Source organism: Thermochaetoides thermophila (assembly GCF_000221225.1).
Source record: "Thermochaetoides thermophila DSM 1495 unplaced genomic scaffold scf7180000011819, whole genome shotgun sequence".
Classification (NCBI taxonomy): domain Eukaryota; kingdom Fungi; phylum Ascomycota; class Sordariomycetes; order Sordariales; family Chaetomiaceae; genus Thermochaetoides; species Thermochaetoides thermophila.
Window position 1 is genome coordinate 828,173 of NW_006383035.1, and position 17,201 is coordinate 845,373.

At 51.6% G+C, this 17,201-nt stretch overlaps 4 protein-coding genes across 4 annotated transcripts; all 4 read left to right on the forward strand.

Annotated features, from left to right (window-relative positions):
- Positions 1-998: 998 nt before the first annotated feature.
- On the forward strand, positions 999-3,326 carry CTHT_0049750 (endo-1,4-beta-xylanase-like protein; the record flags this gene model as incomplete). Its single annotated transcript, XM_006695264.1, has 4 exons — positions 999-1,216; positions 1,324-1,737; positions 2,298-2,751; positions 2,811-3,326. The coding sequence occupies 4 exons, from the start codon at positions 999-1,001 to the stop codon at positions 3,324-3,326; spliced, it is 1,602 nt and encodes a 533-aa protein (XP_006695327.1).
- A 1,051-nt stretch (positions 3,327-4,377) lies between these two features.
- On the forward strand, positions 4,378-8,343 carry CTHT_0049760 (uncharacterized protein; the record flags this gene model as incomplete). Its single annotated transcript, XM_006695265.1, has 3 exons — positions 4,378-4,451; positions 4,499-7,640; positions 7,696-8,343. 3 exons carry the CDS (start codon positions 4,378-4,380, stop codon positions 8,341-8,343), a joined length of 3,864 nt encoding a protein of 1,287 aa, XP_006695328.1.
- Positions 8,344-9,449: 1,106 nt separating this feature from the next.
- Positions 9,450-11,131, forward strand: CTHT_0049770 (uncharacterized protein; the record flags this gene model as incomplete). Its single annotated transcript, XM_006695266.1, has 3 exons — positions 9,450-9,819; positions 9,873-10,501; positions 10,562-11,131. The coding sequence occupies 3 exons, from the start codon at positions 9,450-9,452 to the stop codon at positions 11,129-11,131; spliced, it is 1,569 nt and encodes a 522-aa protein (XP_006695329.1).
- A 3,438-nt stretch (positions 11,132-14,569) lies between these two features.
- CTHT_0049780 (uncharacterized protein) lies at positions 14,570-16,558 on the forward strand (the record flags this gene model as incomplete). Its single annotated transcript, XM_006695267.1, has 1 exon — positions 14,570-16,558. The coding sequence occupies one exon, from the start codon at positions 14,570-14,572 to the stop codon at positions 16,556-16,558; it is 1,989 nt and encodes a 662-aa protein (XP_006695330.1).
- Between the last annotated feature and the right edge of the window lie 643 nt (positions 16,559-17,201).

Below are 17,201 nucleotides of genomic sequence, written 5' to 3' on the forward strand. Positions count from 1 at the left end.
ACTTGACAATAGCTCAAAGAATGGGCTAACTAAGCCAATGAGGACACAATCTTCGAGGTCAACTGTCCACGAAGTGATTGGCTGGGTATAATCAGGACTTTGTTGGTCCCTTCCATCAGTACCAGGTACCGGCTAATAGGAAGCTTCCGACCCCTGTGTAGCATCGAATCTCGGGAAAAACACATAAGCGCCATCACGTCTTCCTCCTGACTCTCCCGTCTAATTACTACCAATGCTGTGTTCAGTGTGGTTTCTTTGCGAACAGAATCAAGCTTATCTCTGATGCAATGGTAGAAAGCTTTGTTCCATGCGCACCATTCCAGTTTGCAGCTTCGAAGAGCTCAGGTCCCGTGGAAACAGTTATTTCCCACACCCTTAATTATAAACCTGGCTTGTTTGAGATGCTTTCATTGAGGTTGTAACCCCATTGGTGCGGATGAACAGGAGAAGGTAACAATACCGAGGAGACAAGACCTCGTCCCGCTCGATCTGCGCGCCGGCAGTTAGATGCACCCCGCAAAACTGGAGAGTTTATGGATACAGCTTCCATGTCTAGAACTATACAACACCTGACATAACATTGATGTCCTTCAACTGTTACTGGTGGACTCTTGTCAACGGACAGAAGGATTCCCCAGTGATCGTGGAGATGGGTTCAGCCTAAATCGCTGTTGGTTAGGGCTGCGACATGAACTCGACTTAACTTCATCTATAATTCATCTAATGTTGGCGTCTGCAAAAAATGAAAGTGAGGACGATAATGAAGGCATGTAACGATAGAATATGAACCTTGTATAAGGAAACAATGAGGCTGACTCTTTTCCCAGCATGTTGGCAGCAGAGATGTCGGCTGATGCGTCGAGGTGATGAAAATGGTGAAATAAGGTAAAGATAAAAGAACCTCGACTTTCCTCTCAGGACAGAAGACATCACGATCCGTGAAGCTCTAACGGCACACTCTTGACGACTTCGCCAACGCCACAGTCCGAATACCCACAATGGTCAAACTCGCTCTCCTCACAACCTCCCTCCTCGCCTCCGGCGCTCTTACCTCCCCCATCTCAAACCAAAACCACCTTCCCTCTCGAGATGTTTCCCCACGCCAATGGGGCGGCGGAGGGTACTACTTCCAAAACTGGTCCGAAGGCGGCAGCAACGTGCGCTGCGTGAACGGCCCAGGCGGACAATTCAGCGCGACCTGGAATAGCAAGGGTGGGTTCGTGTGTGGTAAAGGCTGGTCGACGGGTGGTGCACGGTAACTACATACCCTCCCTCTCTCTTACCCCCTTTCCCATCGGCCCAACGAAGACTAACGAGCTATAGAGTAATCACCTACTTCGGCACCTACAACGCCACCGGACCCGGCTATCTGGCAGTCTACGGCTGGACGCGCAACCCGTTGATCGAGTACTACATCATCGAAGCGCATGCCGAACTTTCCCCTAACGAACCCTGGACGTACATGGGCAATTTTACTTCTCCCGAAGGAGACTACGACATTTACACCAGCTGGCGCATCAATAAGCCGTCAATTGAGGGGACCCGGACGTTCCAGCAGTTCTGGAGCGTACGAAAGGAACAGAGGGTTAGCGGGACAGTGACCACCCAAAGGCATTTTGATGAGTGGGCTAAGCTGGGCATGAGGCTGGGGTGGCATGATTATGTGGTGATGGCGGTCGAGGGGTATACGGCTGATGGGGGATGGGGGAGTGCGGGGCAGGCAACAATTACGGTTCAGTAAGGGATTGGATGGGAGGAATCAAGGGGTTCGGATGGTAGGTGAGGCTCCCGGGGGGAATGGAAGTGGAGGGACTGGATGAGTTTAGGCTCAGTCGAGTCACGAAAGAGGCATTTATGGTAGTAGGAAAATACCAGTACATCAACGTGTCTGCCCAACAGCCCTTAGAACAAAAGTATCCTCTTTGCTGGCATCGGGGCAGTCCACATGTCGCACCCTTGAGCCTTCGGACTGTGCCGGACAGGGTTAGGGTTCGTCACATTGCGTCAGTCCGTTCAATGCAGAAGTACTATATGAGTTTGGACTGATCATTAAAACCCTTAAGAAAGACATTCAGAAAAGTCTTGGTTTCGTCTTGCGGTTACTTTATAATCTAATCGTCTCATGATCAACGCCAGTTTTCTGGCAGGACAGAACCCTAACCCTTGGTGTTCATCCCGTCGGCGCGATGACGTACTAATGCGGGGCCCGCCAGGGGGCCTTGTTGGCCAGGGTCCGGCACATACGCAAAACTAAGAACATCACCAACTGACATCTCGCATGGGTGCGCTCACAACAGCCCTACTTTCACCTTATCGCTATCGCTATACAAGATGTCATTATCACAAGCAGCAGCGCCAACAATCCCAGCCGCGCCGACCGGCCCGACCAGGTCGCGGTCTCTGCTCCTCGTGCCAGTCCTTCGACCCATCTATACCTCTGTCCGCTACATCCGTCGCGCGATCCGAGCAGGCTCCTATCCTATCCGCGGTATCTGGTACTTTCTTCTACACCCCGAGTTTTATCCGCTGTTCGTCGGACGACTACTCCCGTTGTCGATCATCTCGTTCATCGTGTACCTGTTGCTGTTTACGTTCACATTCCTGCCGCAGTACCTCTTCATGCTTATATTCCAGGGCCCGGCGAGCGCATTTATCAATACGACGGTTTTGGTGTTGGGTGAGGGGCAGGTCATTATCCAGGCGCTCTTTGAAGGGTTCTTCGTGGATGAGTGTCAGGTGGATATTTTTGATGTAAGCTTTGCCAAAAGTCTGACAATTTCGGAAGCCAATTCGCTGACTTGCGTCCCCAGGCCACCCTCATCAACTATGGCTACACCGATCTGATCGCCCCCCAACGCATCATCTTCGTCGACGCCCCAAACGCAGTCCGCATGCTCGGCAAACCGACCCGCCGCGCTGAGTTCTGGCCCTTCAGCTGGAAGCAGATCATCGAGCTGATCATCTGTCTGCCGATCAACCTGATCCCATATATCGGCAACGTGGCCTTCATCATGATTACTGGCTCCCGGCTGGGCAAGCTCTCTCATCACAGGTGGTTTGTTCTGCGCGGGCTGGACAGGAGAGAAAAGAAGAGGGAGTGGAAGCTGCGTAGGTGGGAGTACCTCTGGTTTGGGACAGTCGCCATGGTTTTGGAGTTGGTGCCGATTTTGAGCTTCTTTTTCTTGCTTACCACGGCGGCTGGGGCCGCGATGTGGACAGCTAGGTTAGAGGAGCAGGCGCGGGTTAGGATTGGGCGGCCGATTACGGCTGAGGATGTGTGGAATGAGGAGGTCGATGGGCCGGTTTATCATGATGATCCGGTCTGACAGAGTGAATTTGTTCTGGGCCAACCTGCTTTTAGCGTACTTCTTTTCCCGAAATCACTTACCTGTCGACCGCAGACTCTGGATACGACATGTGATTCGTCCCTGTCTCTATCCACGGTTATTGTCTACGAGCCTTTATCCTCTCGTGTCCGGAAAATCAAGGGCCTCTGCCGTCAACTCCCTCTCATTGGACCAGACCGTATGGAAAGAAGGCGCTCGTTCTTGCCCACCGAGGAGAATGCACAAGGACGCAAATTGGCTTTTCCAAATTTTGCTTTCACATGATTCCCAGGTGGGTTCATTTTCAGCTCCGTTGGAATATGCTTTTTTTGGGTCAGAGCAAAGCCGCGGGGATGGCAAGGTAGCCAGACTGTGGCCTGGTCAATGCCTGTTCACCTGGTACCACATCCCGCATGGAGGAAGGAGCAGCCATCAGGTAGTCCGTATCGTATTCGGCAGATGAAGACCACCAGCTCTGTCAGTGACCTCTGTCGCATTGAAGAGGCACGAATGCAACTGGGCAGTCGAGTACAGAGAGCGTCGGGTTTCGATACAGTGGTTTGTTTGCTGTCTTCCTCATGTTCATGTCGGGTCCGGAGAAACGCCCAAGGGCTTGAGCATGCAAACAAGTCTAACACTGGGATGCAGCTTCCCCTAGAGGTGTTAGCAATGAATCGTGCCATTTCTGGTCGAGTCTAGAATTGTTGCACCGAGGAAATGCTCTTTCCTTCTAAGTTGCCATTGTGTGCTGTCGGCGATGGCATGAGCGAACGCTTCCATCTTCCTTCCTCGACGGCTGAGGAGTGAAATGGTGAAGTTCTGATGACTTCTTCCCCAACTCCATCCCGCTCACTTGTCCTCATCCCTCCATCTCCCGATTTCTCTTCAGCCTTGGCCACCGCGGCAGAGGGTTCCGTTCTTCGTTGTACTCTCCGCATCGACATCCTCTGGCATTTGCTGAACCTTTCAGTCACTCGTTTTACTTGATTTCCACCAAAGGTCTCAGTGAGTTTCCTCAAGCCCTTCGGGGAGAAGTGTGTGTGGCGTGAAGATGCGAATCTGGACTTCAATCGCCTGCCTAAGCGGCATGGTCTCTTTGGCCACCGCCGCGGTGGTGCCTCGAGTGTGAGTACTCTTGCTCGATCTTTAAATTTAACTGCTGACCTTCGTAGGGATGAGATTGCACTGTCATCTTGCACAACTTCTGAGGAGTCTGTGACTGTCGTCACCATTACAGTCCACCCTCAGACGGCCACCACTATCACAGTCACCGCTGGTGTCTCGTCTCCGTCGAGCCTCTCCAGTGCTCTTCCTTTCCCCTTCCCGGGAGATAGCTCTCTGGGCTCTGAGTCGACGACTTGCACGGATGAAGATTCTGGATCTACCGATGTTTCTATTATTACGGTTACGCCGTCCTTGTCCTGGTCATTCACATTCTCAACGGATACAACTTCCTCGTCAGCTGATGCTGTCACTGCTGGCGGCCCCATCCAGACTGTCACAGTTTACGTCCCAGCCCCGACGCCAGTCACGGTGACTGTTGGTCCCCCGTTCAGTCCTTCAAGTGCGAGTACTGTGACCTCGGACACAGAGTGTCCCGTTACGATCACATATACGCTCTCTCCAGGCCCTGTGTTTCCTAGCGGTTTCACTGGGACCCTCACCCTCGGTGGTTCGAAACCGTCGTCTACCCCAGAGGTATCGTCCGCATTTGACCCGTTCTCAACTTTCCCAGAGAGCAGCACCTTCGGCACGCCGTCATCTCCTATCCTTGGACCAGTGACGTCCAGCGATGCAGACTCCAGTGACGTTTCTGTCGACGTCGTCACCTACACAATTCCTGCCCAGGGCACTTCGTCTGCACAAATCGGCACCGTCACAGTGACGTCCGGTGCAGCCCAATCGACAGTCTCAGACAGCGTCTTCACTCTCACGCTTTCGGTGTTTGAGCCATCGTCACCAACCTACAACATTCCAATTAGCTCTCAGCCAGGAACTGTGACCGTGACTGTAACGAGTGCTCCGGATGACGATGGCAATGATGATGACGATGACTGGTGGACAGTTTGGACGAATAGCTGGGAGAGCATCTCCACAATCACTGCTATTGACGACCACTCCTCTACTGTATCGTCTCAAGATGCTCTATCTATCTGGACGAGTGATGAAGGAGCTACCGTTGTGACCGTCACGGAGATTGAAGAGCTCACTGCCACGCCATCTTCTCCTGGCAAGCCGTGGCCGACAGGGTATGACAGTTCCGGCGCGTCGGTGGTCGTCGTGACCTACACCATTCCTGGAGGGTCTTCCACTTATACCGTCACCTACACGATCCCTCCCCTGTCAACGCCTAGTGAAAGCACTTACACCCCATTCTGGTCTGCCTCCCCGAGCTCTATCTCTTCTGTTGCTGCCGTGAGCTCATCAGCTCCGGATACAATTGTGACTGTTACTGTTTGGGAGACAACTGATTCTCTCTTGTTCCCCACTGGTGACACTGTCTACGGAGGACCTTCAAGCAATCTTCCAGATGATGGTGTTCTCACTTTGACCGTCACTGTGACGGACGACCAACCTGTCTGGGCTACAGACGTGACCACACAGACAGGGTATGGTCACCATACCACGGCTGCCAATGCTTCTGGCGCGCTGCCTCAGCCATACGGCTCGAACACCTCCAGTCGGTCGTCTTTTGATCCCTGGCTGACTACCGCCAGCGGTGAGCCTTATGGGGGTCCGGATGAATCCACAGTTGCAGTCTCTGAGGTGACTTTCACCCAAACTGTGCCGCTCGGCCCAGACAGCTCGACCGTCATTGTGGTCACGACAGAAGTTACTGTCGACGTCACTCCAACCTCCAGCTCTTCTCCCACGCCATCGCCTTCCGTGATCATCACTCCGGTGGTTGGGACGTTTACGCTTTCAGGAGCATACGGCACTACTATCGTGCTTACATACACCACGGAGCTGACAATCACAACCGCGCTGCCGCCTGAATCCTCGGACTTGTCGACTGGTCTCGTTGACCCAACATCCTTGTCGCCATCGTTTTCGGGCAACTTTAGCAGTCCCTCTTCTTCGACATCCTGCAGCACCAGCGACGTCTTAGGCCTCGAGACATCGACGTTCTCTCAGGAGAACCCTGTGCCGACAGAGGTGTCTGTTTGGCCCCCTCCTGGTCCGAGCAGCACCTCGTGTTCGACTACTTCCTCGACGAGCGTTTTGCCGTTGTTCACTTCTGCATCGAGCTCTACCACCTCGTGCAGCAACAACTCTACGACGTCATCCCATCGCTTGGCTCATCACACATCTCACGCCTCTCTTGGAGGGTCATCGACGCTTGGCGGATATGTCTTCCCAAGTTCGGACGGAGCTTATGGTGGGGAATGGTCGTCAGACAGCGAGTTTAGCACAGTGGCGCCGTTACCTAACAGTCCCTCCTCCACCCTGACCCCTGTCATCAGCTCGGCGCTTCCCTCGATTAATTCCAATACTATCTTGTCGACTCCGGAAGTCACATTGACTGATGGGCCGACAATCCCGACATGGTCGTTTAGCTCGGTCAATCTGCCGACGATCTCGTTTGTCAGTTCTGTCTCTGCCATCACTGGATCGGCCGAAGCCTCAGCAGCTCCAACCGCACCTGCCAGTTCACTGAGTACCCCGATCCCAGTCATCTCAACAGTTCCTACGCTCTCATCGTCTGTGGCCCCGGACCTCACAACTAGCCACGAGTCTCCTGAACAGACAAGCAGCTCCATATCATCCAGTTCTGGAGTTTCAAGTTCAGTGCTAAGCCACTTGTCCTCTGGCACGGAGTTAAGTCCCAGCAGCACGATCTCTCACACTACGACGACCTCCATCAGCGGCTCCCCGCCACCTCCATTTGTTCCAACGTCTTGGGTCAATAGCAGCGCTCCGAGTACCCTACCAACTGAGGTCTCATCGACATTAAATGGCACCATTTCTCCTCCAGCAACGCTTACAAGCAGTGTGCCTGCTGAACTGTCATCTGAAATCTCAACCACGCTCAATGGCACTATACCACCTGTGCCTCTTACGATTAGCATTGTTTCAGTCCCCACTAATGTCTCATCAACATTGAATGGCACTATCACCCCTACTATCCCGCTTACAAGCAACGTTGTCTCAACGTTCACTCCATCTGTACTGCCCACAATCCCGCCGATGCCGCTGAGCATCCACCAGCCTAAGTCATCGGTTTTTTCCCTGATGACCATCTCCAGAGAGGTCTCTCCCGATTATGTCGCCAAATGCGGGGCTGAAGAAGATCGCGGTAGTGTTGTCTTAACGGTATGTCTCCGTGGCTTCCAGGCCGGTGCATATTGACGGCTACTGACCAACACAGTTTGATGACATCCCGCCCCTGTCTGTCGACAAGAGTGCGAACGGCGAGATCGGTCCCCAACCCGTGCCCTTCCCGTATCACAGGTTCTTCTTCTCCCCTGATCTCCGTGTTGTGTCTTCGTCGTCGGTAAAGTACAAGCCGATCTCGGGAGGCCAGCTCTTGCAGCACAATCACTCTCACCACTCCGTGGCTCAACTCGGGCTAGCTTGGCTCCGCAGCAATGATTGCTTCCGCTTCAACTTCCGAGGCATCAGTCTAGGGTGTGACTCCGTGGACGCTCCCTGCGTCTTCACAGTGACGGCGTTGAACTGGGACGGGGTTGATGATGCAGTTCAGGGAGCGACCACACTGGAGATCCCTGCTTGCCCGGCGGCAACCGATTGCGAGCTCAGACGTCAGATTTTGGACCCTATTACGGCATCGACCTTCACCAACCTCACTGCCGTTAACATCACCCTATCTTCTCCCGCTCAGGCACAAGCCTGGTGGGCTGATGATATCCAGATCTCTTGGGCCGACACTGGATGCAATGCCGCTGCATGCCGAGCCAAGGTACCTGACCGAACCATGACGAATAACTCTCCCAAGTCATTCCCTGGCAAGCCCCGCCGTTACATGCGCTGGGGCTCTCGTCAGCTTCATGCCTAAGGTAGATTCTGATCTCCATCTGTTCTTTTCCCTTTTTGTTTGACACCTCTATTACACACTACTATTCTTTGCATGTCCTCTAATTGCTGTTGACCACTGTGGGCTATTGAGTGCGCGTTACTGTATCGCAAATTAACCAATCTTGGCACGAGTAAAAAATATAGGCGGGGAGTCGAGGAGGTAATGGAATTGTCAACTTAAGATCTTTTGGCGCACTGTAATAATAGAGAAGCAGCTTTGCCGCTCACTTGGTTCCTTGGGTCTTTACGTGTCTTGTGAGGTTGACGCTGAGGGTCAGTCGCGAGTCGACGTTATGGCGGGCCGAGAATCGGATCGGGGTGGATTCCGGTATCCACTTGGTCGGTGATCGTCGATCTCCGCCCCGGCCCCGTGTGGAAGTCTTGGATTATGTAAGTGTCAATTATCCAACAAGTTCTTCCTTGTTTCTGGCTTTTGTCACATGATGGAGAATTTGTGTGTCCGGGAAAACATATCCTCGACTGACAGAAAACCAATTGCACTATGGCTGGTGTGCAGCAAGGACGGGCAGACGGAAGAGCGGCAAGATTTTGGTGGAGCACAGCAGCGCGCCCTTTGAAAGGCAGATCCATGATGTCTCCGCGGACATGAGTCCGGGGTAACATCCAGCTTGGTCCACAACGGCTCGTGGCATCTTGACTCCACTGGAGGGCTAGATTTTTGCAGCATCTTTTGATAAATCACACCGCTCGTGGGCTTCTAGAACGCTGTGTTCCTGGTTGGCAAACTTGATGTTGGAGCTAACAAGCACACTAAAACATGATTTTAGCCGAGCTCCGCCGGGCCCGAGGGCCGAAGCGCGAAGCTCGCTGAATCCCTGCAGCTTTAACTAGAGCTGGGAGTCATCGAGTTTCTCAATGACTCTTTGCTCTATGGGATCTTGACTGTCTGGATGGGTGAGTGGTGTTCATATATTGAGAAAGGATCTTTGACGGATTTTCCAGGCCTAAGAGAAGACATCATTCCCTAGCTGTCACTGAGCCGCATAACCCCTGAAGTCCGTGGGTATCGGATGTCTTGACTGCACGGCGCATCGGCGACTGCAGGGAGTTTGACAAGTTCCCACCATGCGAGGACCATCCAAAGACAGCTCCGATAATTCCGATGTGGAACAGCCTTCTTCTCGGGCCGACCTGATCTCGATGCCTCTCTCGCCTTCAGCACTAACACCGCCCCCTTTGCCAGTCGAGACAGACTTGGAAAAGCAGAGCGTCAGGGGGGAAATAGCCGGGTTTTCAAGCGATGATACCGAAGGACCCAAGATGAATGACGCCCAGCTAGAGAGGAGAGAGGATGAGATCGCAGGTCAGGGGCAGTCTGATGGAGAGAATGGAGGGGGGTTATCCAAGGTCGTAAGTCGTGTCCTGAGCAAAGTGAGCACCAAGACCGGTGATATCGGACCTCCGCCAGACGGAGGGATGAGAGCATGGATGGCGGGTAAGACCCCTCCCTTGACCCTTACTTCCCAACCAAACATGCTAACTGCTCAGTCGCCTCCGCCCACCTTGTCGTCATGAATACATGGGGCATCATCAACTCCTTCGGCCTTTTCCAAACCTATTACACTGCCCGTCTGCCCTCCCACACGCCCTCCGACATCTCCTGGATCGGCTCCCTCGACATTTTTCTCCTCTTCTTCGTCGGCGCGTTGACCGGCCGTGCCACGGACGCAGGATACTTTCGTCTTGTCTACTGTATCGGCGTCGCGCTCCAGATCGTGGGCATCTTCACAGCCTCTGTGGCAAAGACCTACTGGCAGTTGTTGCTTGCACAAGGAGTGTGTGTTGGCTTGGGGAACGGCTTCCTGTTCTGTCCATGTATTTCGACTGTGTCGACATATTTTGCGAAGCGGCGGGGTTTGGCTATCGCGATGGTTGCCACGGGGAGTGCGACGGGTGGGTTGATCTTCCCGGGAATAGTGCGGGCTATGGTGAAGGGGGAGGATGGCGAAGGTTTTGTGCAGGCGGTTAGAGCGATTGGGTATGTCCAAATTGCGACGTTTGTGGCGGCCGGGTTGGGGCTGAAGCAGAGGGTTCCACCGAGGCGCACAGGGCCGTTGATCGATTGGGAGGCATTTTTGGATGGGGAATATACACTTTATACCGTTGGGAGCTTTTTGGTAAGTGTTCTGGCACAAATATCGGGGCCGGGGGGGGGTTTAGTTGCTGACAAAAAACAGTTCTTCCTCGGCTTGTACTTCGCCTTCTACTACATCGCTTCCTTCTCCCGCGACATAATTGGCCTCTCCTACACCGACTCGCTCAACCTCCTCATGGTCATGAACGCCGTCGGATACCCAGGCCGTCTCCTTCCCAACCACATCGCCGACCGCGTCGGTACGCTCAACATGCTTGTCCCTGTGACGGGCATTGCCGGCATTTGCATGCTCTGCTGGATGGCCGTGAAATCTACCACTGGTTTGTACGTCTGGTGCATCTTTTATGGCACTGTTGCGGGAGGCATACAATCCCTCTTCCCTGCGGGAGCGAGCAGGTTGACCACGGACTTACAGAAGGCGGGCGTGCGGATGGGGATGATTTTTACGATTGTGAGTTTTGCGACGCTGGCGGGGCCGCCGATTGCCGGGGCGATTGTGAAGAGCTGTGGAGGGAAGTATTATGGGGCACAGGCGTTTGCGGGGGCGGCGATATTGTTGGGCATGGGGTTTTTGGCGGCTGCGAGGGAGATTAAAGTTCGGAGGGAGATGAGGGAGAAGGGATTGGAGGGAAGGTGGGGGATTAAGGTTTAGTTTAGGGGGGTCTCTTTTTGGGGAAGTGAGGGTTCATCGCTTGGCTTTTGAGTAAGGATAATGGGGGTTATGGAGATCTACTAATAATTAAAATAATTTTTGATAAATTTGGATAATGATCAACTAACTTCCGTGTCTTCTTCGAACGCCGCGTCCGATGAATATTAAATAGTCCCTTCAGCATGTAGCTTGTTCCTGATGAACGAAGCGTCAAAGACGGCCTGACCAACGTTATAAGCCAGGATTCCGAAGTCAGCACGTTAAGACCCTTGATTGGTGTGGTGGTACAGAGTATGCGGTGGGTTATCCCAATGTAAATATGGCATTCCCATGCGGCATGACCATGACTGGCTGTGAGTGTTCGGATTGACTCTTCTTTTTAACATTGTTATCTTTTCATTTACATTTCGTCCCAACTTGGGGCGCCTGCTTACATAGTCATCATAGGGACTGTGGGTGGTAAGGCACTGAGATTCCAGGCTGACTTACAAATAGTATTGGGTTATTCTTAGGGTTTGACCGACTCGCGCTCTCGCAACTGGCCGCGACTGTGGAGGTATGAAAGTGCTGGCTCATTCGGTCGTGTGGCTCCATATATCTTCCGGGATCAACCACGTATTTGTGTTGTTCACAATCATTCTATCTCTGGTGACCCGTGTGATGGCAGTCGGGATACCCCTTTAGGCAAAATGTTAGCAATCTGAAATCTAAACTCAAGTTGCACTTACAGATTTGCCTTATTGAGCGAATAAAGATGCAAATGCCGAAGCTTGAGAATGTTGATTGAAACGACCGACGGTGAGGGACGTTGGGGGGAGGTGTTGACTAGATGAGAGTTACGATAAGGAGATACTGAGCGGTTCAACTTTGGTTAAAGCTCCTACAGAGTGGATTGCGGACCATCTACTCAAGGCTTTGCATACCCACCAAGTCCGAATTTATGTGTTATATCTCCAGTGCCTAATCTATATATTCTATTGTTGCCTTTCAAAATCATATGGCGACATCTTCCTTATAATCTCCCCATGAGCCGCCAGGTGGACGATAGAAGGTTGGCCAAACTCCTTCAATAAGCGATGGATGTGCCGTCAGAAACGCAACTGTATATCGATTAGGACCAGGGTCAAGCATATTCCCTCCTCTCATAGTTATCCGTTGCAACCGCTGTTCTGGAAGGTGGTGGAGAGTATGTAAATCTGGCCCTGTAAAAGTTCCCTTTCAAGGTTCACTATAATTCGAACCCTGATGGATCATGACCAGGTTATTAGTCGCCTAAATATGCCAAAAACCGCTTTTCATACATTGACCACCAAGATAAACCTCGCTTCATTGACTGCAATTTTGTTGTGATACGCAAGGATTCGAGCTGATACTTGCCATAGTCTGCATAGTCACAGAACAAGGAGTGGAAATGCTCGACTTAACTTTCGACTTGTCTCTTGTCATCCAGAATGTTTCATTCGAGTATGCACGCCACCTTATAGGGAGTCTTGCCATCGAAATGTTTGTGAAAGAGCTGCTACAACTATTGCTCTACAGGATAACCCTATGGCAGGGTGTCTGGACCCCAGAGCCTTTGGGCACTCGTACCAAGTTTTTGAGAACAGGAGAGTACAACTCGAGCTTCACGGCCCCGCTCGAGAAAACAGACAAGGCGACCTATTCTTATTCTACGCCGCCCTGTTATCTCTCCTCGCTGGATACAGCATCCCCAAAACCATCACCTCTCCAGCGACTCATAATCAGATACAAAACTGTGTAACGGGTGACTTTGTCTGGTGCAGACAGGGATCGACAATGGGTCAAATGTGTTAGATGATGGCCACTGACGATGTGGGGTGCACAGCGAAGTCAATTACTACGTGTAATAATCTTTCTTGGTCCTCAGTGTTCTTGTGTTGGGGAGAAGAAAGCCAAAGAGAAATCCTTCGTCGTGTCCAAGTAGCTCCCCTTATAAAATCCCTTTGCCTTCATGAGTACCTCGCGGTCTCCTGCAATCTTCAGGGGTTCTCCTCAGCGTGGCAAGGTTATCTGACTCATTCTTGCCAACCCCCTCATATTTTCCGGGCTCTACCAATCAGATATGCCTTTGCCCTTCTCAGTTCTTGTGTCACTGGTGCTCTATATGTCGACTGTCAAGGATATTTCTTCTCGTTGGACTGCTGTGTCCATGTGACAACTGTCTAGTTTGGATAATCAATTCCCTGGAATTATCCCCACTTAGCCCACTCCAATGAAGCCAACAAACGACAGAAACAAGGAACTTTTAGGGTGCTTCTTATTTCTTGGCGACCGAAGCCTGTGAAGAACACAGATTGCCAGCTCGTCCTCTCTGGACTTTTGGTTGCACTGATTGATCATCTCTCGCGAACGAACCCTGGCCTCAACATCCGGCTACACATTCTCAGACCTCCTACATGGGAGCATTTTTGCAGCCACCTAGCCGAACACAAGTTTGAATATGATCTGGTTCATTTTGACACCCACTGGAGCATCCAGCTCGGGCACTCCGCCATCCTGTTTGGGTGCCTACAGGCTGACAACAAATCCATAGATCGGCCGGATTGGATAAAGGCAGAAGATGTCGGTAAAGCGTTGGCCCTGGCTGGTGTTCAGCAAGTTGTTTTTAGTTGTGAGCCAACTGGTGTTCGCAACCCGGAAACTGGAGCGAAGCTGGCCGAAATACTCTTACAACTTGGAATTGAATCTGTGCTGGAGATGGCGTACAAAGTTGGCAATGACGCTCTCAAAATCTTTCTGACATCGTTTTATATCTCTCTGGTGCGAGGATCAACATTTGGTGAAGCCACTCAGATTGGGCGCCAGGCACTGCGTCAAAGCAAATCCCGAAAAGCGTCTTACAGATTCAACGTGGAGTTGTCAGACTACATCGCCCCTGTTCTTTACACCTCAGTACCAACCTCTAGTGGCAGCTCGATACCTCTCAATGACGCAACACAACCCGATGTCACAAGAGCCATCGAACTCACCGACAGATCCTTCCCGTTGATGCCTTTAGGACGTGACTACGACCTTGTTGCGATGGAAATGCTGCTCACTGCAAATCGAATGCTAATTGTACACGGCCAGGGTGGTGTGGGCAAGTCAAAATTGTTGCGTTATGCTTGCCAGTGGTGAAAGCTTTCTGGATTTGTCGATGGCTGCGTCTATATTGATTTCGACGCTGAATCAACAGATGAAGCAGACCAGGCTGATAATGTGCACAACGACCTCGATTCTGTCCTGGCAACACTAGCCAGTCGCCTCGGAATTTCAGACACTACGCAAGATGCAATTTTAAGAGCGCTTAACGAGGGCAGATACTTGATTGTGTTGGACAGCGTTGAGGACTTCAACTACATAGAATCAACCGGCTCCGTCTATGGCACGCCAAGAGGCTGGGGCTTTCGACTCAGGCTTATCGGACTCATCCAGACAATGCTCCGTCTGACGACTCAGACTAAGATTGTGGTTGTTTCTCGGCTAGCGAACAGCGATCTCCTGCGGACGTGTGAAGTGAAGTACCGCATCTCTGGTCTGACTCTCCCGTTCTCCATGACGTTATTGGAGAATTTAGCATTCGGCAACGCTGAGGCAGTACCCGAGGCCTTCTACCAGCGAGACAATCTTGATCACCTGCATCGGGTAATCACTCTCTTCGAAGGAATTCCTGCAGCAGTCAAGTGTCTTGTTCCCGCACTCAAGGACATGAGATACGATGCAAAGACGCTGTTCTCAGAGCTGATGTATGGTTTCGACGTCGGGCAGAATAACGGGCTTAAGCGAGAGCTGATGAAATCACGGATCGGCCGCACCATTTCCTTGCTTCACCAACGAACGTGGACTTCGAATACCTCGTTATGGGATCCAATCATGAGCATTTTTGGCTGGAAGCGTTCTGCGCCTCCTTCCTTTCAGATTACAGCAACAGATTTGGCACCGTTCTGGACGTTGATGCCGTTGAATCTCACTATGTACTATGGTGCTCTACACCTACCCAACGAAAACGACATGAAGATGAGCGAATGGTGCTCAGACGAAACAGGGCAAAAAGTCCTTGCGCTTCCAGTGATTAAAGAATTTCAGAGGCTATGGCCCGAGGTAGCAAGGGACCTCCGCCTCGCGGGAATACTCGACGATGCACGTATTGTTCGCCGGAACGGATCTGCTTCTGACGCTTACCATATTCATCCTTTATTCACTCTGCTCGCAAGGGCTTTCAAACCCCTAGATGAACGGAGTACGGCACGCAGGGCATATGTCTGGCAAATCATATCCTGGCAACAAAATATTGGCGAGAACCGGGCAAATGAACGGGACAGGTTGGGGTGGTTTCAGGAAGTGCAGGATGAAGACCATCTCTACAACTGGCGATTTGTCGCCTTGAGATGGGCCCGAGAGCTTGGTGAAGCTGACTCAGCTCGGGAATTTCGAAGGGCTGGAGCTAGCGAGTTCGAGTCCGCTTTCGAGCTGGTTCACTGGATGTCGCGCAAGTTCCCACAGCATGCCAAGTTCCTCGTTACTGATCTCCGCCAACGACTGAAACTGTTGCAGAAGATTGTCAATCAACAAAGGTCCATGGAGGTTCCTGGGGCCTGGGAGGTTAGCAGCATCGGAATGCTAACTCACGCGTTATCGGTGATTGAGGTAGAACACGGCTGTACTGGTTCATTGTCGATGGAGGAAATCGTTAAGATCCAATTTGCCGATATTGATACAGCCATTGAGCTTTACCTCCGCTGGAAGAAAGGCACACGAGAGGATACTGAGGGCACCGATCTCCTGATTCTCAAGTTGTTCCTGGCGAAGGCCCGGAACTTTGCCGCAGTCGGCAAGTGGGAGGAAGCCCAAGAAGTCTTGGAGCGCTATCTTCAAACAGATGCCTCCACGCTCCTCGGAGGACATGCTCCCCCACTCAGATTCGTCAAATATTGGAAGCTTGAATGCTTGCTCGAGTGGAATAAATATGTTGCGATGGATCCGCGCTTCGGCAATCCTGAGGCTGACAGAGAGTGTGTGGCCCGCCACTGGCTTAAGCCAATGGCGGAAAAGATCACCACGGAGCTTCAGCGTCTTTTCTCGACGGATCCCAACACGGATATCAGCAGTCTCACTGTGCAGGAATTGGTAAAGTTCGCGCTCCGGAGCAAACCAGATGCAGCTCTTGGCTTCGACAGAGTCACGAAGGAAGTCCTCGACGCTTCTTTCATGGAGGTCATGTTCGAGTTCATTGGCGGTGATATAACTCAGTTCTTCGGCAACTTCCTGACGAATTTCACTTCAAACCTAATGTCAATGCTCTCGGGATCAGGTATGAGCGGAAGACAACCGATGGGGGGCGAACTTGGAAACGTTTCAGGAGGATCAGGCGCCATCTTCAGAGACTTCGCCAACTATTTTTCACAAAATCCCAATTTCCCATCGTGATTTTACACTCTGTTGCCAGTACCAAAAATCAATGTGAGGAATAATGCAAATCATGACAATGTTCAATTGCTTATTACATGCAGTTTGCGCTTTGCTGTCTTTGAAAGGTTCAGGCCCTGATGAAACGGGGGGGGTTAATGTTGAGTATCTCATTCCTGGATACTCGTGTTTGACAGTTTCTCAATGAGATGCAACGTTCTCGCTTTGTTCAATCGGCAGTAAGGCAAAAGACTAAATGTATGAATGGGTCTATCCTTCAATTCCGGCAGCAGCATTTGCTTCGCTATAGCAAATCCCCCTCCACAACCAGGACAACCCCAGCTCATCAAACTTGAACCAATCAGTGTTAAGTGAGAGAATGATGCTCTACTCAAGATGATACAGTGTTCCAAAGTTGTGGGAAGCCCCAATTATAGTGAAACCAGCTCCTGATACTGTACTCGGAGGTAGTCCCCAACAATCTTCACCTCTCGTTGAGCTCTTGATATGAATGTGTAACCCGCTCTGAGAAGTATCATTAAGAGGCATCTAAGGAGCGGATCAGGGACCAGTTCTAACTCACTGACGATAGGTAATAGTCCAAATGGTGAAACCTCCTGACCGCCTACATGACCTATCGCTTTCTATTTGCTGATAAAAGTGC